A 22,490-nucleotide genomic window follows, 5' to 3' on the forward strand; every position below is an offset into this window, starting at 1 on the left:
TATATCCTGCAATCAGTTTAAAAGCAATAAAAATAATTCTTCATTTGCATCTTCATGGTTTTGTGAGTTTGGATTTTGAGCACTGACTGAAATCAAGTCTAAGAAAAGAGAGAGACTTCTTACAATAGACGATGAAATGTGAGTTTGTTTGTCGACTCTGGAGCCTCGATTAGATCACATTTGCTCTAAAAAAACAGGCACACCCTTAACATTAAATATATTACTTAAAAACAGGTAAAATCTTTTTTTCTTTTTATTATAAAACAACTGTTGCTCTTCGTGGTGTGCCGCGAAACTGTTGTAGTTTTTTTTTTTTTACTGTGCCGCCAGACAAAAAAGTTTGAGAAACACTGTTTTAATAACACACTCTTACATAACACGCACAACAATAGGAGGTTTCTTACCAAGGGAAATAACTCTACATACAAACACATACACATCAACACAATGTCAACATCTCTAATTTTTTCTTTCTCTCTTTGTGTTTCTCTTCCTCTCTCTCGTCGTTTGGTATGCTTTGATTCTAGTATCCTCCCTTTGTTTCTACAAAACTGTATTTAAAATAAATTGAAGATAGCATTAGGGGCACGAATATTTGTACAATGGGCTGGAGGTGACTAAAGATTCTCTCTTTAGGCACTGGAAAACATTGAAAAAAAAACATAACAAAAACATAAAAATAATATTTTTAAAAAGCACCAAAAAAACAAAAACAAAAAAAAACAAACAAACAATGTTACAAAGACATTTAAAAAAAAAAACCTATAAAAAAAACAAAAAAAAAAAAAAACAATGTTACAAAGACATTAAAAAAAAAAAAAAAAACGGACAGAAGCGAGGCTCACTACCCGATGTTCGCCTATCTGCTTCCACTAACATTTCTACCGAGGCGCCACCTTAAAGGTCAGGGGGATCTGGAATTAACTCGGTGTCATTGAACCAGCTGTCTCTGCACCATTTGTCGTGGCGCCTTTATTGACCTCAACCTATCCCTTGGTTTGTTAGCCCGTTGGGCACCACTCACGATCGCTCAACCGTCTTCCTCCATCCCTGTCTATCCTTTCAAAGACAAGCCCCTCCCATCCTTTTATGTTTGTTTTCTAATCGCTTTCTCTGTCTGCCTCTTCTTTTTCCTGGTATTGTTCTCTGAATGAAGGACTTTGCAAGTACTGAGGACATAATGGTATTGCCATAATATATTTTTTTTACAGTGGTCAGCAGGCCTTCATTAACCTATTATAATGTCTTGAATTACTTTCCTACGCTCTTGCGCACGCTCCATTGGCTTCCCGTGAAAGCGAGAATCGATTACAATTTCGCCACACTTTGTCATCAGTGTATTTATAACAGTGAGATGCCCTTGTACCTTAGCGAACTGATTACTCCATATGTCCCCCAGAGAGCCCTGCGCTCAATGGACTTTTAGTGGTGCCACGTTTCTCCCTCAAAAGCTACGGTCTGCGTGCTTTTTCAGTTCACGGCCTACATTTTGTTTGTTAACAGCGCTTTATAAATAAAATTATTATTATTATTATTATTTCCGACCCAGTGCAGTCTTGCCAATGTTGACATTATTTTGACGAGAAACTCGTGCGCTAATGGACACACGCGATGGCTGTGTAGAAGCACGGAGATACTTTTGGGCTGTATGACACGTTGCGGGTTTGACTGCAGTCACTTGGTACAGCGCTTTATAAATAAAATTATTATTATTATTATTATTTCCGACCCAGTGCAGTCTTGCCAATGTTGACATTATTTTGACGAGAAACTCGTGCGCTAATGGACACACGCGATGGCTGTGTAGAAGCACGGAGATACTTTTGGGCTGTATGACACGTTGCGGGTTTGACTGCAGTCACTTGGTACTAGATTGACTAGATTGATATGACGTAATTATCTTCCTTTTTTGAAGTAACGTTTGTAATATGTAAGATAATTTTTATCGACCCAATCAAATGAAAATTGTTTGTCTAGAACTGACCACCTCAAGTAACTACTGTAACCATAATAATATAGATGCAAATACGAATAAGATTCACACACGGAACACATACATACTTACAACCAGCGCTCTATAAGTTAGATTTCTATGTACTTCTCGATTACGACAGATGACCTTTCGTGTCCCTTTTTTTTTTTTTTACATTTTTATCATCACTGACATAGACATTGCAGTGGAATAACACAATGGTAATAACCTTATTTAGAACACTAAGGCTTTTCACACACGAATGACAAAACAGTTCATAACAATATAGTACACACACACACACGCTGACATATTCTATGACTGTGCAGCTGAATGAGTCAACCTTGCCTGGTATTGGTAATGTAGCATTAATTTTTTTTTGGGTCGCATGGACATATGGTCATTTTATTAGGATCAAGCTTCACTCCCCCCTATATTATTTTCGAGCTCTGCCAAGCGCATTAAATTAGATCCATTGATTTCTATTTCCAAAAGACTTTTAGGCTAAAATGTCTGTAAAAGCTAAGAAACTTTTAAAAGGTAGATTTAATTGAAAAAATTATTTTGGGTAAGGATGATATAGGTAACAGGATTTTCTATTGGCACCGATAAAGGCAAACAACTGAAGACAAGACCTCACTGAATGTAGCAGGCCTATATATAACTGGATAGTCCATAAATTAATGAAATTAAATTAACCATTTAAAAAATGTTCCACTTAATAAACAAACATGCTCAAGCCAACATATGTGAAACACAAACATACATATGCAATAAATAATATATCACATTTATTATTGTGCATAGTGTGAGCTATGAAACTACGGATGGCTGCCTGGTCGTGGGATATTGTCTAGTGATATGTGTCTCGAAAATCCCGGGTTCAAACCTTTCCTGGCATCCGTGGGAGTTTTGTTAATCCTCAATATAAAAATTAGGAAAGGTAAGATTTTTAACTGGAACCATGATAGCCTACACTTTCTTTTATGCAAAGACCGGAGGCCAAGCCGGGACACTCCATATTTCTATTATATTTATAGTATACCAGCCTTTAAATACAATAAGTTATGTAGTCATGAATGCATCAATTCAAGTCTCTCTACAGTATCCTGTTCACCAAGGCTAACAAGCCCCATCTGCCTGAAGCTTACTAGTTTGTGCAGTCTATAATAATATTATCAAAGAGTCGACTTCTGTGTCATCTCCTTCAAGTTGAATATAAATAGATATAAATATTTATTTATTATACTTTGAATGACCAGAGTACAATAAATATTTATACTTTAAATGACCAGTACTCATTGCTCTATACATTTAGTATCACACCCATAATCAGTTGATTTTCTACAGTTGGGGGCATGGTATTATACCCCACTAAGAACCAAACCAACTTCCACCGGACTCAAATATATGAGCCACACATGAATTAGACTGGTTGTCAAAGGCTATTTGAGATATATGCCATTAGGAAGCAGATATAGGTAGTGGATTGCTTATATCCATTACCACTTCCAACAATTACAACTTTGCGGACCTTGAGAATAATTTATTGCTTAACTATTCAATGTGATTCTGACTGAATGAGAGTGGATTTGAATGCCTGGATCATATAATTTCAACTGTATAGAAACATAGTCTCATATTATTTTCTTTCATGTGTCAAGAGAAGCTCAATGTATAAAAATTGTATTTTATTATGACTAAATAGAAATTTTTATAAAGAATTTTTTACTTCATTTTTATAGTGGTAAAAAATATAATTATCTTCAAGTAGTTAAAGACTTTATTTTAGTGATATGAACACAACATGTTCTAGATAGTCATCAGAGAAGAAAGTTGCTCACTAACATATATAACATTGTGTGAGCCTACAAACAAACAAACAGGAGAACAAACACAAAGTAATAACTAGAGAACCATTTGTAATGGACATTGTTTTTATTGTTAAATGCTTTACAACTTATCTGTAAGCAAAATTAATCAGAAATTTGACATAAGAGTGCTGCACCTTTGGCTATCCAGTAATCTTGTGTGTTGCTTGAAGGAAGGTGGACAGTTACAACAAAGTTAGTAGAATGTCCTGCCAAAGAAACAAACAAGGAAAGCAAAGTCAAAACAGTGGAGTTCAAATATTTATAGATCAAACTATACACCTAGGGTGCAGCAGCTAAAAAAAACCTTTTATTTTTTAATTTTCTCTAAAAATGTGAATATAATAGACCAGGGCAGAGGCTCCTAACATCATTGCATAAAGAATATTACTGCCTGTTATTATAAAACTACATCTATAGGGTTATTAAATCAAAGCCTGAAGCTATGGTCTTGGTTAGGAGATCTTGTCATCCACAAAGAAGCCCCTCACCTGGCAGCTGCTAGTTCCAAAGGAATGACACAAAAAAAAAGGATATATAATATTATAACGACTCTATCCAGGATTTCTGCCAACACAACATAACCAACTTAAAGAAATTCACAACTCAGGCTCCAAATAATGTAAAAACTTTATTGTCTAATAAATACACAGCCAATACTGAATACTGAACAATAAGTGTACTGCAGTCTAAGCCTCTATACATCTGTACCAAACTCTACAGGCCTTTCCACCTCCTCCTGGATTGAACTGTTTCCTATTGCCTTCACAATGAATCGTGAGACCCTCAATCATGAATCCTCTAGACTGACACCTTTGTTCTTAATATAGGCTTCTCAAAGACCTTCTAGAAAGTGATTGATGATCATAAGACTATCATCATGAATCATCTAGATTGACACCTTTGTTCTTAATATAGGCTTCTCAAAGACCTTCTAGAAAGTGATTGATGATCATAAGACTATCATCATGAATCCTCTAGATTGACACCTTTGTTCTTAATATAGGCTTCTCAAAGACCTTCTAGAAAGTGATTGATGATCATAAGACTATCATCATGAATCATCTAGATTGACACCTTTGTTCTTAATATAGGCTTCTCAAAGACCTTCTAGAAAGTGATTGATGATCATAAGACTATCATCATGAATCCTCTAGATTGACACCTTTGTTCTTAATATAGGCTTCTCAAAGACCTTCTAGAAAGTGATTGATGATCATAAGACTATCATCATGAATCATCTAGATTGACACCTTTGTTCTTAATATAGGCTTCTCAAAGACCTTCTAGAAAGTGATTGATGATCATAAGACTATCATCATGAATCCTCTAGATTGACACCTTTGTTCTTAATATAGGCTTCTCAAAGACCTTCTAGAAAGTGATTGATGATCATAAGACTATCATCATGAATTGCATATGTAGTATTCAGAATACAGATCATTCTTGAAGTGTCATCCCTCATCACAGTAGACCACTCACCGAGTTCTGGCCTGTGCTATCAGTGTCAGCTGATTGCACACACAATTACCCCTACATGAATCAGTAATAACAATATTCTAAAACACAAAAACACCCCTAGATGTCAGCCAATCTGTTTTGTATGCTGCAATCTTACACAAATAAAACACTTTTTAAATCTACTTAATATTAAAAACCAATCTATTGAATGGTCAAAGGTAATCTTAGAAATGTCAATGTGAACACATTTCGTCATTAACCCTAATAAATTATTGTCTATTTTAGCCTTCTATTATAATATATAAATATAACTTTATGCTTATTATTTAAAATCAGAAAAAAAAAGTGTAAAATAAAATTAATTATGATGAAATAAGAACATAAAAAATTAGACATTAAATGCAAGCAATTAAAAAATAAATGCTCAAAGCAGGCACTGAAGCCTGATCATAATTTTAAATTCAGTAATTTCTACTACTAAATGGTTGATTTTTTTTTTAAGTTTCTTATTTTTAGCATTTTGTTAACATCATTTCTCAAAATAGTACATCTCTTGTTTCAGTCAACATATAGGAAAGAATAGGAAACATGTCTAGCTTTCTATAAAGTACAGTTGGTCCAAACCATACTACATCAAAGAAAGCTTCTAATCAAACTTAAACTTAAACAAACAAAGAAACCAGATAAGCCTACTATACCAGTATTGAAATACATAATCTGATTGTCATTTTCTGGGCAAACATGTCATCGGCCATTTTATAGAAGTAATGGCATATTGCTATTAGAAATACGCTCAGCTCATAATCATAACATAGGAGGCACGGTGGATGACTGGGGTCCAGGGTTCGAAACCTGGTGAAGACATTTTAATTTTTTGGGATCTTCTGGTGCCTCTGAGTCCACCCAGCTCTAATGGGTACCTGACATTAGTTGGGAAAAAGTAAAGGCAGTTGGTTGTTGTGCTGGCCACATGACACCCATAGGCCACAGAAACAGATGACCTTTACATTATCTGCCCTATAGACCACAAGGTCTGAAAGATGAACTTTACCTTACTTTATAATCATAACATATACACTTTTTCAGTTCCCTTGAATGTATCCCAAGCAGTGGCATCAAATAGATCTATACCTAACTATTGTCAGGCAATCACAAAAACTATGTACTGAGCTGAGATCTGGACATATATTAAAACTAAGCTGTAAAGAAAATGGACAGCTTCAGGAAACCAATCATGTTAAATCAATGGATGTACTAAAGCTAAAAAAAAACAACAGAAAGCAAACAGGAACTTATCAAAAACCTCAAATACAATCTTTACACTGGAAAACCACTAGAAAGATCACATGCACTCTATATACTGTGACTAGCACAGCCAAAATGCAAACACCATTATTGATTTGATGAAACCAATGAATAAATCTGAGAGTTCCTAAAACACAAACAACACGGCTAGAAGCCTTATAGTAATACTATGACATCTTATATCTCTCTGATGCAGGTCTATTCAACACACAGAGACTGAAGACTAAAATATGTCTGCATTAGAGATTTGCTATGGACTGATGCTTGCACCCTGAATGCCTCAAATGAAGCAGATCTTATCCCTGCACACATTTTGGCTTCACAAACACAGTAGGCATGGAACCAGAAATACTATGACCATAAACTACCTGATGTCAGGTCATTGATTGATAGGTTGAGCAGTATGCACTTTGGATTGTCATCAACCTAGTCCCAAGTTCAAAGCCTGCCAGCTGGCCGTCATGCAGGAGGAATGAGCTAAGAGGTAACAATCTCCATTTCTAAAGGAACACCCACAATGTATTAAAACAAAGAGTCAACATGCAATAATGTGTCCAGTTGGGGAGCACTGTAACAATATATGCTAATATAGATGATTAAACAAACTTGTGTTACACATGCTAGTGCAGCATTTGGTAGACTTCAAGAACAAGGAGGACCAAGGTGAGGACTCAGCATCAACAAAGCTGAAAGTCCACAGTTCTTCCCTCACTTTTATAAGCCATGGTCTCTATAGTCTTGACACATTCAATAGCTGAACTCTTTTTTGATCTGTGCCTCCTAAGAAAAATTTCACATGTAATAGTAAGATCCTTTACATCTCAAATCAACAGTGTCCATACTTTAAAAAAAAATGTCCAAACTCTGCTGGGCTGGGTATGTAGTAGGCATGACTTTAGTCCATTTCCTAAATGAATTTTTGAATGAATAGCTGTGCAAATGAGGATGTTCTCAACACAGAAATGATTGAGAAATTCAGGAATCCTCTTCTTATTCACAGAAAGACTAATTGTACTAGCTACAGAAACTATTGAACACAAAAATCTATCTTGATATTTAACCAATCTTGTTATGAACAGAAAAAAATGTTGTATATTGTTATGACATGATTAGGATTTAGTTATTTGTTTCGGGAATAAGGGGAAAGTTTTACTTAGTGACAAGTGACGTGACAGATCTTTAAAAAACAAGAACGCTCCAAGTGACGCTAAAAAGAAGACGCTTCGTGTAGAGCAGTAACATAGATATACGGATTTACGGACATAGCTGACATCAGACAATTCCCTTCTTGATTATTAAATATATTTGTAGAACAACATCAGCGTCGACTACATATTTTGATTGTTTCGGCCTTTCGCCGGTGTAGTTTGAGTTCAGTGTTACTTCCAGGCAGACGTAGATCTACACTAGTTATATTTCAAAGAATCAATACCGTGCGGAAGCCTTAACAATATCTATATACAGAGTAAATCAGTGAGAGATATACAAAGAAGAAACAAGTGAGAGCTAGATCTTAAAGTAAACAAGTTAGGTCTTGGAGAAAATAAACCTGTGAGAGCTGTAGCAAGACTTAACCAGACATGCCCATGAAAGCTATGGTAGGAGTTAACAAAAGATAGAAAGTGTTTTGTGAGAACATTGATCCCAGCTGTAAAGAAATTTGTTAACTTGTTACCTGTAGTGGAAAGTGTGCCAGCTCTTGCAGCAGTTTTGTAGAGTGGCGCTGGATAGAGAGATAAATCTGGTTCATAGTCTAGGCGAGGATCCATGTGCATTACAGGCAAACTGGATATCATTTAGAAACAAAGAATTAAAGATGACTCAATTTGTATAGAAATAATGAAAGCAGTAATTTCTTTTTTTCTGATTTGTTCCCCTCAATATGACTATCAAAACAGAAAGTTGTTTCTTTTTTTTTATATTACGGTCAATTGATGGAGGTCATAAATAGTCCTACATGTTTCAAACTGCTTAGTTCTTTTTACACTTTTATAAGGTTAGCTTGAGGCCAGTTTCTTATGAAGAAAAGCACAGATCTGAACAACATTTTTTAGAACTATTCTACTTGGGTCTGTTTCGCTGGTTCAGATTTTCATCTTCCAGGGAATGCATTTCTAAATTACATTGTCCTATGTAGTTGAGTTAATTTTATTTTTTTTTCTTCAGGCTGAATTTTTTGTAGTGTGTATAAGAGTCATGTTCACATAAATTGTGACGAGACTAGGACACTCTTGGTTTCATTTCTGTCATCACTTTCTCTAAGTCTAACAATATTTGTTTGCATTATTTTGGATCTTCCATTTTGTCAGTCATTTTTTTTATAGTTGAAACATGTTTTCAAACTTGCTTTTTGAACTTCAACGAGCACTGAGAGATGACTTCAGTTCAGTCAGTAAAGACAGACAAATTCTATTCAGTCAGTAGAAGACAGATGGCTTCTATTCAGTCAGTAGAAGACAGATGGCTTCTATTCAGTCAGTAGAAGACAGATGACTTTTATTCAGTCAGTAAAAGTTAGATGGCTTTATTCAGTCAGTAGAAAACAGATGACTTCTATTCAGTCAATAGAAGACAGATAACTTCTATTCAGTCAGTAGAAGTTAGATGGCTTCTATTCAGTCAGTAGAAGTAAGATGACTTCTATTCAGTTAATAGAAGACAGATGGCTTCTATTCAGTGAGTAGAAGTTAGATGGCTTCTATTCAGTCAGTAGAAGTAAGATGACTTCAGTCAGTAGAAGTAAGATGACTTCAGTCAGTAGAAAACAGATGACTTTTATTCAGTCAGTAGAAGACAGATGGCTTCTATTCAGTCAGTAGAAGTTAGATGGCTTCTATTCAGTCAGTAGAAGTAAGTTGACTTCTATTCAGTCAGTAGAAGACAGATGGCTTCTATTCAGTCAGTAGAAGTTAGATGGCTTCTATTCAGTCAGTAGAAGACAGATGGCTTCTATTCAGTCCGTAAAAGACAGATGGCTCCTATTCAGTCAGTAGAAGTTAGATGGCTTGTATTCAGTCAGTAGAAGACAGATGGCTTCTATTCAGTCAGTAGAAGACAGAAGAAAGGAGGAAGGAGTTACAGTTAAATATTGAATACAATGAAAAAGTAGATATTAATTAAAATACATTTTGTTTGTTATATCCATTACAAGACACACACTGCAATACATGTCAAGTTTGTGGCTTTACAGGCTATTAGTTTGCCCTATGTTGTACTATCTAAGAGTATTTAAGTATTGGTTCATTTAGCTAGATGATATGTAGCTGAATGAAAGTTGTATACAATATTAATAAGATCGTGTTGCAAACATTAATGCCAATGTGGCCTTTTTTTATGAGCTCTTACTTTGCCTGCATCTGGCCTTTCAATTGGTCACCAACAGTCATGTGATCCCAGGCAAAACCATCCATATAGAGTCCATATACAAGCACTCCATCATCAGGAACATCCAACTGAAAATAGATAGGATTGAAATATAAGTTTACTAGATATGCTGTTTTTTTTTTAAATTAAACATGTTTGGGAAACATTTAAGTAAAGTAAAAGTTTCCCCTTCTCCGACCATGTTTTCTACACGGGCAGACGATGTTATGGTCATCTGTTTCTAAGCCAACGGTTAACGAGCAGGGTGTTATGTGGCCAGCACAACAACCAACGGCCTTTACTTTCCCCAGAGTTGGGTGTTCCAGGGGTGCCCTAAAAATCCTGAAATTCAAGATCACAGCCTTCACTGACATTCGAACTCTGGCCCTCAGGTTCGGATGCCAAGCCCTTAACCATTTGACCACCACACCCCTGTGAAGCATTTAGGTTCCTCATTATGTTATGATAAAATTGAAATCTGACAGAGGACGAGGAGGAGAAAACAACAAAAGTTTAATTAAATTTCTCTAATTTTTTTTTTTAATTAATGGGAAATAATTTCATTGAATCAAGTGAAATTCTTTTTATACTTCCTATATTTCCATATCAAGTCTGATCATTTGTTAGTGTTTTTAATTTTGAAGTTCTATATTTTGATTTCGTAAACTGATTTAACCATTGTTTTAAAAATAAATATTGATTTATTAGAGAAATAATTTGATTTTAACTAAGAGTTTACATTTTGATCCATAGGTATTGTTTCGCCCTTTTTAACTGTACGCAACTGCTCCATAACTAGTGCTTCTTCTCTAGAATATGGCAGGAGAATGAACTTGAATGAGAGATGATCAATAGGCTGGTTGTACTTTCTAGCAAAATTTTGAAGAGTTCCAGTCAAGAAACCTGTAAATAAATAGAAGATATAGTCTTCAATAAGTTTTGATTTTTTTTTTTTACTGTTTTTAAAAAAAATGCTTAAGTACAAGTGGAATCTTTTACACATTTTTCTTCCACTTCCCATTCTTAAACCAAATTGAAAATGAGCACAATTATTGATTGTTGATGACACACATGAATCAATCACAAAATCAAGCAAATAGTTAATTACCAGACAGCAGGCTTAGTGTGAACAAGACAGCAGTAGGTCTGTTACAAAGGCAGGAAGGAAACATAATTTGAGATCTAAAGGAAATCTACAGAGGACAGACGTACACTACTGAAAGAGAACCTAAACGGATCACAGCAATGTCTACAACAATTATGTCTGCATTGGGTGTGGCAAAATATGTAGGTCACAGCTAGGACAGCCTAGCCAAGTGAAATACTGCACTCCTCCTTGAGACTCAAATACAAGCCTTCTCATTATTAGTCCTAATGTACTAAGCTAAGTGAGATAAGCCTTGTGTAGAGAATAAGGTGACACATTTTTTTTAAGACTGTAAAACCTTCTATTTTTTATCAATACTTGATCAGCTCAGTGACTAGTACATTAGCCTTTCATCCTAGATACTTGAGACCTCCATTTCAAATACAGAATCAAGCAACTTTCTTACTTTTTAAAAAAAAATAAATTGGTTTTGAAAGGGCAGCACCAAAACTTTCTCCCAGATTCAACCCCTTCCCCAACAGAAACTTATTGGACCATAGTGCACTGAGCAAGCTATTAGCATTAAAGTGGCAATAAACAAAAACAACTAATTAAAGTATTTCCGATTGCACAACTTTATTATTATTAGTCTAGCTCTGTTAAAGATTAATTAGATTATTGATTCAAAATAAGTAATGCTATTAGTTTTTCAAAAAAGTACTTTTTATATTCCTGACATGGTTTTGACACTTTAACTTTGTAACAGCAATCATCTGCAGTTGCCTTAAATCAAGGTGATCATAAATGGGAAGATCAAAACTCATCCTTTAATATAGGGCAATAAAGTCATACCCAATCATGTTACGTTACAGCTTAAGAAACATAAATAATACTCCGAAAAAAACAGGTAGCACAGTAATTTATTTTCAAACACATTTTCATGATGTTTATAGGACACATAAAACTTTGTGAAAAGATATTGTAAGTATCTGACATTTAGATCTACAACTTCCCAACAAAATTACAAACCTTGTGGAAAGAAGAAGCCAGACAACCAAAAAGACTTAGGAGGTCCATTATTGATCCAATTGTCAATAAAACAACATCTCATTATCAGGTCTTTAACCCAAGATGCTAAAGACTTTAACGAAGGATAAGCGTTTCTGGCCCATAATTCTGGGACCTGAAAATGTGTATCAAAATGTGTATCAAATATACTAAAGTGCTTCTAAACATATCGTTAAAACTATTTGATTATTATTGTTACATAAAACACATTAGTGATTTGAAAAACTCGGATTAGTTTAAACCATTAGTAAGCACAGTTGATTTAAGATAGTCCATAATTTATTTTCATTGAAGTTCTAATAATTTATTTTCATTGAAGTTCTATTTTTCTTTTTTGTTATAATATGTGAGATGTGTGGCTGAGTAACAAGAATTCCGTGGCAACCCATCGAGAGGAGGGGGAGGGGGGGGGGGCCTGAGTTTTATTCCAAACTTGACCAGACTTGTGTTTGCTGAGTGCCTGAAGGCAACCCATTATCTCCCCCTGATCCACAAAAGGAATTCTATAATTCAAGAAGCTTGCTATAAAGCAAGAAACTTGTGCTTTACAAACAGAAAGAAATAACCCTAACCAAATGAAAAATCTATTGAAAATGAGTAAGTCATATAATTTACACAACAATGATTTTGTTAGAAAAAACATAATGAATGGAAAGTTGATCCATACATGTGTCAGGTTGTATTTTAAAGCCTTGCCTTATCTGTCCTGGCCCCCTGACACAGTTAATCAATTATGTCAAACAAGAAACACCACTACATCAATTCATATATTGACTTGATGAATGTTTAATGTTATGATACATTGAATGAAGAGTGATGACTAGAAACTCAAAATACCTAAATAAATGAAAAGCTACCAGTATCTTGAAATTCCCATATTGACATAATCAAGAAATCAAACAAAAGACTATAGTTTATCATAAATGTTTGCAAATCAGACAGTAATATCACAACAAAATTCTATTTCACCTTAAACCACTATGCAAAATTGCATCTTAATTTGGAGGATCCTTCAACATGTGATAGATAAAGAATCTAAAAGATGTAATATAGAGCTATGAGGTATAACACAAATGGATACTTACATTAAACTAAATTAGCACCTTAGGATATCACTAAACATTTAGAGGAATTCCAAGACAAAACACTAGAAAACAAAGTAGTAGTAATACCTAAAACACTAAACTGTAGCTTGCAAGTACAATAACATTACCTAATATAATAAATACTCAGAGACACAAGGCTAAAGACACATTTCTTATTCCATATGCTAGAACAAATTAACATAAATAATCTTTCTTTCCAAGAACAATTTGAGAATGAAAAGGGTTGCTTGAATCAGCAAGGAAAAGAAAAACAATGAGTTAAAAGAATTTTAATGCTCTGTTTCACATGAGCCAGTGGGTAACAGGATGAATTCAGGTTGGACATTATTATCTTCTTTTTGAACTAAATTTGTGTAAGAGAAGCTGACTTTAAGTTGAAGCTTCCAATAAAATGTGTGAAGTTTTTCTGGAAAAATAAGACTAAAATTTAACAGATAGATCTACGTTCATTCTAAATGTAAACAATAAATTACTTACATGGTTATTTAAAAAAGCATTGTATACATTCTCCAATTCCTGACTCATCACTACGAAACCTTTGATGGCTTTTTTTCAGTTGTTCTAATGATGTCTAAAGGAGTAAAAATAAATTTTAAAAAACTTGACCAAATTATCTCTTAAAATGAAGCTCTGACTTACTATCATTTCACCATTATCACGAGAATTCCAACAGTTATTGCTGGGTATTTTCTATTCTGGTATCCATTGAATAACAGTTTTTTTGCTGTTGTTGTTGAGCTTTGTAAGTGCTGTTCTGAGGTTTTTAATACAAGAGGAATCAGAGTTTTGCAAGCTTTGGAGGGTTGTTTTCGCATCAGTTAGAAAGACAATCTGACTGTGTGGGGAATTTGGATGATTTGCTAGCATGGTAGCAGCTAGTGCTAGTGCTTCCCTTTCTGCTCTGTGACTGTCAGAGAGCTCTCCAGTTGCAATGGATTTTTCTAGTTTTCCTCCATCTGGTCATTCCATGAGTATTCCAGTTCCTCCATTTGTGGTGGCTTTATGGTGAGCCGTCCGTGTAAACTCTGATCCATTGATTGCTAGGATAATTGGTTTGTAGAAAACAGTTCACTATTTCCTGTTGGTCTGTAGTCAGATTTTCTTTTTATGTTTTCAATATGGTCCCTTATAGTAGGAAGAGGGCTTTCGTCCCAGGGTGGAGATTCATTGTAGTGTATCGAGGATCCCAGAGTAATTTTTTTCAAGTTGTTGAATGCATTGAAAGCCTAGAAAATTGAATGGAGCTACCAACTTGCTTTTACAAGAAATGGCCAGTTAAGAATTTTTGATTTCACTACATGAGATATTGAGGGCGCGGTGGCTGAGTGGTTAAGTGCTTGGCTTTGTGATTTTTAGGACGCCCCTGAGTCCACCAAATTCTAATTTTAATTTAATTCTAATCCAAATTCTGACTTTAGTTGGGGAAAGTAAAGGCGGTAGGTCATTGTGCTGGCCACATGATACCCTGCTTGTTAACCTTGGCCAGCAAAATAGATGACCTTGACATCATATGCCATAAATATTGCAAAGTTGAAAGGGGAACTTGTAAAAAAAAATGTTTTACAAGTTTCGGATGTTCCTTCAGAGTTGAAGATAGTTTACTTCCTAGTCCAAACCTCCCGCAGGACAACGGGGGATGGGAGCGGGCAGGATTTGAACCCTCGACCATCGATAAATCCGAACGACAGTCCAGCGCGCAAACCTCACGACCAGGCAGCCATCCATATTCTGTGTCAATATCATATCATAAGCAATCTTCTTGTAATTCGCCTCGTGAACTATTCGTTAAATAAATCTAGACTTCAGATTTCGTTTACATTTTATTAAACCTTTTATAATATCAGTAAGGTCTTTGTATACAATAATATAAAACATACTCATTAATTATTCTATATTTAAATCTTATTAACATGTACCTTGATTATTATAAGCAGCTTATTGAATCTTTCAGTTTCTTGCATCAACACTATGGTTAAAGAGTTTGTGCGACCTTTGGCGTCAGGCTAGTGAATAAAGAAACAATATTTTGCAATCAATTTGTCAATTACTACTAAGCGTATCTAATATTATTGAAAAAAAAAACACATGGTTTTTGATATTTTAAAAAATATTGTATGCACTATTATGTTGTTTTTCTATAAATAAGAAGCTTTTAATAATGTAGTAGTTTTCACATTCAGCCAGATGTAAGACTGACTTATAACAATTTTGTTTCACTCAAATGTCATAAGATGTAAATAATAAAACAATGACTTAGAATTTTTCAATGTTTAATACAGTCAGATATTTGATATTTTTGGGGTTTTGGCACATCAGCACAATTTAAGCCATGTTGTGCCCATAATCCCTCAAGGGTTATTCTCTCTTCATATCCAAAGAGCTAAATTGTATACAGTTAAGTCATTTGGCTTTTACATGGCTGTATTATTAGAGTCATAGTATTTATGTTTTTTAAAGCAGTTAAAATAACTGAAAACAATGCTGGGAAATCAACTGGTATATCTTAATGTTATTGTTAATCTATATACTCTGTTTGTGTATTTAAAGTCATGGATATTTTTTTTCTTCCTTTTTTCAAGAATACTATTTTTGTAAACTATCACAAGGCTTATAGATATATATTAAAAAATTAATCTTGCTTAATACAAAATAATGGCCATACTACAGGTTTCTTTTTTTACAGGTTTTTCTATGATTAGCTTAACAGAGCTATAATTCTACTAGCTACCTTGTCTATCAAAACTTGCATATTTTAAGACTAGTCCTTCTAAACAGGGAAGATAGTAACATTCTACATATGCATCACACATTTCTACATATTTCTTAAATGCAAATAGGGCTTAGTTTATTTTTTTCCTTTTTTAAAATTTTATTTTGAGTAATGGTGCATTTTTTTTGTCTAGTCATTGTCAACATTCCAGTACAACAGAGACTCGTATCCACAAGTTGTACAGAAGTGCTACATCAAAACAATCTCACTCGTACAACAGCAATCTAGAAACTAAGCAAAGTTCAGAACTATGACAATAAATGTCACACTAAGAACTTTGGCATATTAAGAACAAAGAAAGCAATCTATTATGTTAGGTATTATTGCATGCTAAGAACTACTACTATATAAAGCTAGACACTAAAGCATCACAAGAACTAAAAGACTATCATGTAATACTAAAAACTATGGAATGATAGGATCACTAACAATATTAGAAACAGAAAGGCCTACTAAGAATTAAAAGGATGGCCCAATAAATGGGAATATGGAAATCCATTGCTGGTGGCCCATACTTAAATAGGGGTGATGGACTGTAAGTAAATTAAGTACTAAGAATTGAAAACTACCATTTTTACTTTGAACTAATAATAGTACATACTGTTAACACTCTTTCAATATCCAGTTTGTCAATCCAGGACAGCCTCAGCAAGTTCATAAGTAATATCATCAATTGGACATCCCACCGTCAGCTGCTATGATTCTCGATTGAACATCAAGTATTTTAGCTAGATAAATATTAATTTTACTCTTTTAGTTGTAATGAAAACAAATTTAGTCTTAAATTCCAAACATCTCACCTTTTTTTGTTAATTTATTTGAATAAAAATAATCATTTGATTTATTAGTGCTGCTAACAAACAGTAGGCTCAAGGTAATAGGAGAAAAGAACAGATATATAAAGCAAGAGTTAAAGTAAACTCAAGTTTTGATCTGGTTTTAATGTTCTTCTTGAGCATAATCATATGTGGTTCTCCTGAACTCAACAAAAAGCAAGTTCCAAATCTCAGTCTCTTGTAATGAAACGGCCCACAATCTGTATCTTTTTAGAGAGAAAAGTGGCACAACTAGAAGAAAGTAGTCCATAGAGCACAAGACTTACTGATGGCTACAATGTTGTAAGCCATAATAAAGCAAGGTAAAAAAGACTATATGACAATGAATTATTTTCTAAACTAAAGTATTTCAGAACAAAACCAGTGTAAGTGTGTGTATATTATAATATAGCAGTAAATTGCGCCTGTTTATGCTAATCTGGTCTTTGGTCCCACATGAAGCTGCTTGAGAATGGATAAGAACCTAGGTGGGCAAACGAGCCTGGTCAATTTCAATGACTAAATTATTCATTCAGTTATCTCAAACTATCACAATAATTCTCTTTAAAGTTACTCTAATTACATGCTTATTACAAAACCTAGAAGAGTAAAGATAAATATTTTTGGCTTAAAGTTTTATAAAGAAACTAAATATATCACACAACATTCTACCTCTGCTGTTATATAGACCAGTGTCTCCCAAGAGATGTAACGATCTTTACAAAACATTTCCATGTTGAGCGATGCACACTTTCTGTCACTATCACTACAAATGTATAAAAATAAAAATAGATACAGCTTATTTATAAGAAGAATTGAGAATAAGCAATTTTTTTTTCTAAAAAAAAAAATATTTTGAAATGAATTACTTTAGAAAACCGTTGGTGTGACACACCCCAAGAAGAACATCCTTGGGATAAATGTGATCATCCAAAAAGGGCAGGTGACATTCAGAGACCCTATTTTATGAGAGAGAGTGGCAAAGTCAAGACAAGTCTGGTACGGTAGAATCCAGTCCAAATTCAGAAGAAGAGAGTCCAGTACAGGTTCAGTACAGTATAAATTTAGGAGAAATTTAGTGTTGCCAATTGTACAGTATTTTGTAGTCAACTCATTAGACTCAATAAAGTATAACCCTATTTGGAACCTGAGTTGCAATGTTCTCCCAATTGGTGGCAGCTGTTGTAATTTCAATCAAGAAACAAAGGAGAGAGACACAACAATATCATTATTGTAAACTATGTTTTAGGTTTCATACTCTAATTTAGTGGGGGTTTTTGTTGGCCTAACCAAGGTTAAATAACATTTTAGTTTTAAGTTCTTATTTGATTTACAGAAATTTCTTTTAATAAACCCTAATGCTTTGTTTGATTTTTTGATAGTTTCATCAATATGGGGATTATTCCATGATAGTTTTTCATTTATTATAACACCTAGACATTTTGCATTTTTTAGTCTGTGTGACTGGTTGGCCATGTATAAGATAAGTGGAATTAATTTGTTTTATTTTTTTTGTTACTCTTAACAACTGACATTTTTCTGGGTGGAAAGGCATGCTCCAATTTGATTCCCATTTCTGTAATTCATCTAATTCTCTTTGTAAAATTTCTGTAACTTGTGTTGTTTTTATTGTTCTATATATTATGCAATCGTCTGTGAATAATCTGACTTTTGTTCCTGAACTAATACAATTTGGTAAATCATTTATGTAAATTAAAAATAGTAGTGGACCTAAGACTGTTCCTTGAGGTACACCTGAGTTTACTGTTATTGGTGTTGATTTAGAGCCATTTATTATTACAGTTTGTTCTCTCCCTATCAGAAAATCTTTAATCCACTGATGCAATGGACCATCAATGCCAAAGTATTTTGATTTTTTAAGCAAACTATGGTGGTGAACTTTGTCAAAAGCTTTGGAAAAAACTAGTAAGATAGCATCTATTTGCTCACTGTTAAGTGTTATCTAAACCTTTTGGAAAAATCATCAATTATTCCTATTAGTTGTGTTTCACATGATCTATATTTCATAAAGCCATGTTGGTATGGAGTAAGGACATTATGACATTATGTTTGTCTAAGTGGTTAAGTTTATGATGTTGCTACATGTTATGTGTTCTAGGATTTAACATGTAATGCTGGTAAGTGATACTGGTCTGTAGTTTCCTGGGTCAGATTTTTCTCCTTTTTAAATAGGGGGTGACATTAGCTTCTTTCAAGTCCCTTGGTACTTTGCCCTGGTTAAGAGATGCCTGAAAAAAGTATTTTGAACACTGGTGCTAGCTCATTGCTTAGTTGTTTTTTTGGTATTCATCATCATCAAACTCCATTAGAGTGAGGGCTTGAGAGGCTCAAATCCTCTCTTGCAAAAGCCCTGGACAGAAACCCTGCTGTCTTGCGTAGTGCATAAATGTCGCCATACAGGTCGAGAATTTTGGGTTTCCTAGACCTGTCGAGACGGAGATCAGCAAGTCTGGGGCAGTCAAACAGAATATGAGGCACGGTTTCCTCTTCTTCCCCGCAGCGGGAGCACCGTGAATCAAAATTTGGCCATAGCCGCGAGAAATATGAGCCAACAGGACAGTGGCCTGTCCTGCACTGTGCGTCAGGGGGCCTCATGCGCTCCCAGACTCCACTGGCTTTTTGGGACTTGTCACAGCACTCAAACCACTTTTCCATTTCTGTTTTTTGTATTATAGCCAGGGCTTGATGAAAGCTTACAGCCTTTTTTTGGTATTAGTTTACGAGACTAGAAATCTGCGTATCTAAACTATTACCTTTTGTTTTTAGTAATCTAGGGTTAGATTAGATCTAGATCTATAACAGTAATATTATTTTAGGTGTAGAATATTCTAGAATTTAAAGAATTTGATGTAGATCTAGATGTAATTACTTTACTTAATTTACTAATAATTACTAAGACTAAGGCCTAGAGTAGATCTAAATCTATATTAGATCTTGATCTTAGATCTCATTCTATAGACAGTAGCCTTTGCCTTTACTATCATGCTATGATTTTATTTTTTAAAAAAATCCTTTTCATAGAAACAGGTTAGATTACTAGATCTAGTGAATTCTAGATCTAGTGTTAGTGATCTAGACAATCTAGACTATTGTCACTATAGAAAAATAGATCTAAACCTAGACTAGTAATTTAAATTAAGTAATCTAGGTAGTAATCTAGTCAATCTAGAATCTAGTCTAATCTAGATGGTAGATCTAGATAGACTAGACAGTCTAATATAATATCTATATTATAAAGTAGAATGTGAGGGGTATGTATGTATGTATGTTACTTATAGACATCAAAACCGCTTGACCAATCTTGATAAAACTAGGCAGGAATGTTCCTTGGGTACCAACTTAGACCTTAGTGAATGTATTGTAGCCCTAAAACAAATGTAAGACCCTCAAAAAAAATAAAGTTGTCCGACTCTATTACAGCTATAGTATTTTATGGATCTAGGCCATGTCTACAATGTTGACATGAGAAAAGATAGAAAGGATTTAGACCTAGATCTAATTTTAAGAAATACACTTTGCGCAGATAGTTTTTTACTTTGACACATGAAAATACAAAAGAAGATCCATTGATTTCATTATATAATAAAATTAATCTTCAATTTTGTGTTTCAAAAGCATTTTTTTACATTAATTAATTCCTTATATCTGTGATTACAGATTTCCTGACGAACATTCTTTCATTAGACAATACCGTAATGAATCGCGTACTAAATATTAATTCGTTTAATTGTTTACTTTATAATCCCATCCCTAGATCTAAAACTCTAATTCAACTCTAAGATGATAAAACTTCTCTTCGAACAGATAGTTTTATACTTTAACACATAAACAGATTAATTAAAGTCCATTCATTTCATATTTTGATCAAATAAACATTCAAATTTGGTTTTCTAAAGCTACATTCGTTTACGACAGCTGCAAAGCCAAGTTGAGATAGGCCTAGATCTATATTCATTCATGAATCGCGTACTAAATATAATTTCGTTTAATTGTTCACTTTATAATCCCATTTATTTAACAAAGCTATCGCTCTTTTCGTTTTTAATAGATAAGAATGTATCGACTTCGGGTAAACCATTTTCGCAAAACTAATTTTATTTTCGTAGCGAAAGAGAAATAACGTGAAAGGATCATTAGCTACGTTTAACATACATCTAAATCCAATCCACTAGATTATTCAAAAGCAAATGTTTTAATTTTAAAAAATGGATTTAAGCCTATTAGCTATTTTGATTTGATAGCTTCATTCACACTATTTTTACATTGACACATTCGCTTTACTTATTACATTATTATTTCGTTTAATTGTTTACAAAACACTCTCAGTGACTATATCGACAGTAATGCGCAAATAAAGACCCGCGGGTCGCGGGTAACATATGTCTAGTAAGATTATAAGATCGATCTAATTATCTGAAAAAAGCTATGTTAGCTTGTGAACTGTGTTACCTATACATCTAAATCTAGATCTAGATATATTCTGCCTTCTCCAAGCCACCTGGTTGAAAAAAAAACAACGTATTTTCGAGCACGCTCAGTGTCTGTCGCACACACATACAAAAAGCATCAACGTACCAGCATGCTTAGTGTTTGCGTGACCTAATTAACGGCTTGACCTTAGCTACTTGGTCGATCAATAATTGGCTCCTCCCCCTTTTCTCTCGTCATTGTTGTCAATAAAACTAGAGCAATGTTTTGGGGCTGTGTAGATGGCCTAGTTTACAAAGTCCAAGAAGGAACTAGCAAAGGAGGGAGACATGAGAGGAATGTATATGAAAATTAAAGATGAAAAGAACGGATTTCAAGCTAGATCACACATGTGTGAGAACAAAGATGGTCAGCTCATTACAGAAAACAGCAGGGTCATTGAGAGATGGGCTGAATACTTTGAGGAGATCCTTATACCACTGAAGATGGAGACAATGGAGAATATAAACTGCCAAATGGGGGACCAGATCCCTTAGTGAACCCTCCAACACTCATTGAAACATCATAAATAATTAGGACCACGAAGAATCACAAAGCACCAGGAGAGGACCAAATCACAGCAGAACTAATTAAATATGGAGGGAAAGACTTACATTCCTAAATACACTGACTAATATAAAGAATTTGGGAAGAAGAAGTAATACCAACAGAATGGGAAACGGCTCTTATAACCCCAATACACAAAAAAATAAAAAAGGATCCAAGTTAAAGTGCTGTAATTACAGAGGAATCTCTCTACTAAATGTGACTTATAAGATACTGTCTAGGCTTATAACTAAGAGACTTGGAAAATATTCAGAAGAAATATTAGGTGACTATATACCAATGTGGTTTCAGACCCAACAAATCCACAACCGACCACATCTTCACACTAAGATGTATACTAGAAAAATGCCTACGGTTAGCGAGGGTGTCATGTATATATAGCCAGCACAACGACCAGCCGCCTATACTTTTCCCCAACTAATGTTGGATTCCAAAGTTGAAAATCCCAGTCTTCACCAGGATTCGAATCTGGGACTCCCGGTTCGGAAGCCAAGCGCTTTACCGCTCAGCCACCGCGCCTCTCCTGGCCTAACTGATGTCTTATAATTGATCTAATTGTTTTGAAAAGGCTCAATCTCTTATTCAAATCCTCAAATAAAAATTAAAAAAAAATAAAT

At 34.3% G+C, this 22,490-nt stretch overlaps 1 protein-coding gene across 5 annotated transcripts; it reads right to left on the reverse strand.

Moving 5' to 3' along the window:
• Nucleotides 1-3,891: 3,891 nt before the first annotated feature.
• On the reverse strand, nucleotides 3,892-21,433 carry LOC106078846 (dynein axonemal heavy chain 6-like). 5 transcript variants are annotated; one of them, XM_056013656.1, is made up of 10 exons: nucleotides 21,415-21,433; nucleotides 17,491-17,584; nucleotides 16,605-16,731; nucleotides 15,150-15,236; nucleotides 13,711-13,804; nucleotides 12,089-12,242; nucleotides 10,712-10,875; nucleotides 9,955-10,061; nucleotides 8,285-8,394; nucleotides 3,892-4,052 (listed from the first exon to the last, which is right to left on the reverse strand). In XM_056013656.1, the coding sequence occupies exons 5-10, from the start codon at nucleotides 13,756-13,758 to the stop codon at nucleotides 3,949-3,951; spliced, it is 687 nt and encodes a 228-aa protein (XP_055869631.1). In that variant the 5' UTR covers nucleotides 13,759-13,804; nucleotides 15,150-15,236; nucleotides 16,605-16,731; nucleotides 17,491-17,584; nucleotides 21,415-21,433; the 3' UTR covers nucleotides 3,892-3,948. The 5 variants fall into 5 exon arrangements, with proteins under 5 accessions (XP_055869631.1, XP_055869629.1, XP_055869630.1 ...); XM_056013654.1 differs by lacking the exon at nucleotides 21,415-21,433 and adding an exon at nucleotides 21,289-21,396; XM_056013655.1 differs by lacking the exon at nucleotides 21,415-21,433 and adding an exon at nucleotides 17,688-18,144.
• Between the last annotated feature and the right edge of the window lie 1,057 nt (nucleotides 21,434-22,490).

Source organism: Biomphalaria glabrata, chromosome 16 (genome assembly GCF_947242115.1).
Source record: "Biomphalaria glabrata chromosome 16, xgBioGlab47.1, whole genome shotgun sequence".
In the NCBI taxonomy this organism is placed as follows: domain Eukaryota; kingdom Metazoa; phylum Mollusca; class Gastropoda; family Planorbidae; genus Biomphalaria; species Biomphalaria glabrata.

Excerpts from the sequence above, each read along its gene's own strand:
- LOC106078846 (XM_056013656.1), bottom strand. The coding sequence starts at position 13,758 with ATGAGTCAGGAATTGGAGAATGTATACAATGCTTTTTTAAATAACCAT. Across the intron at positions 10,876-12,088 it reads TGGCTTCTTCTTTCCACAAG|GTTTCTTGACTGGAACTCTT; the intron begins GTTTGTAATTTT and ends ATTTATTTACAG. Across the intron at positions 4,053-8,284 it reads TGGCACACTTTCCACTACAG|GACATTCTACTAACTTTGTT; the intron begins GTAACAAGTTAA and ends TTTCTTTGGCAG.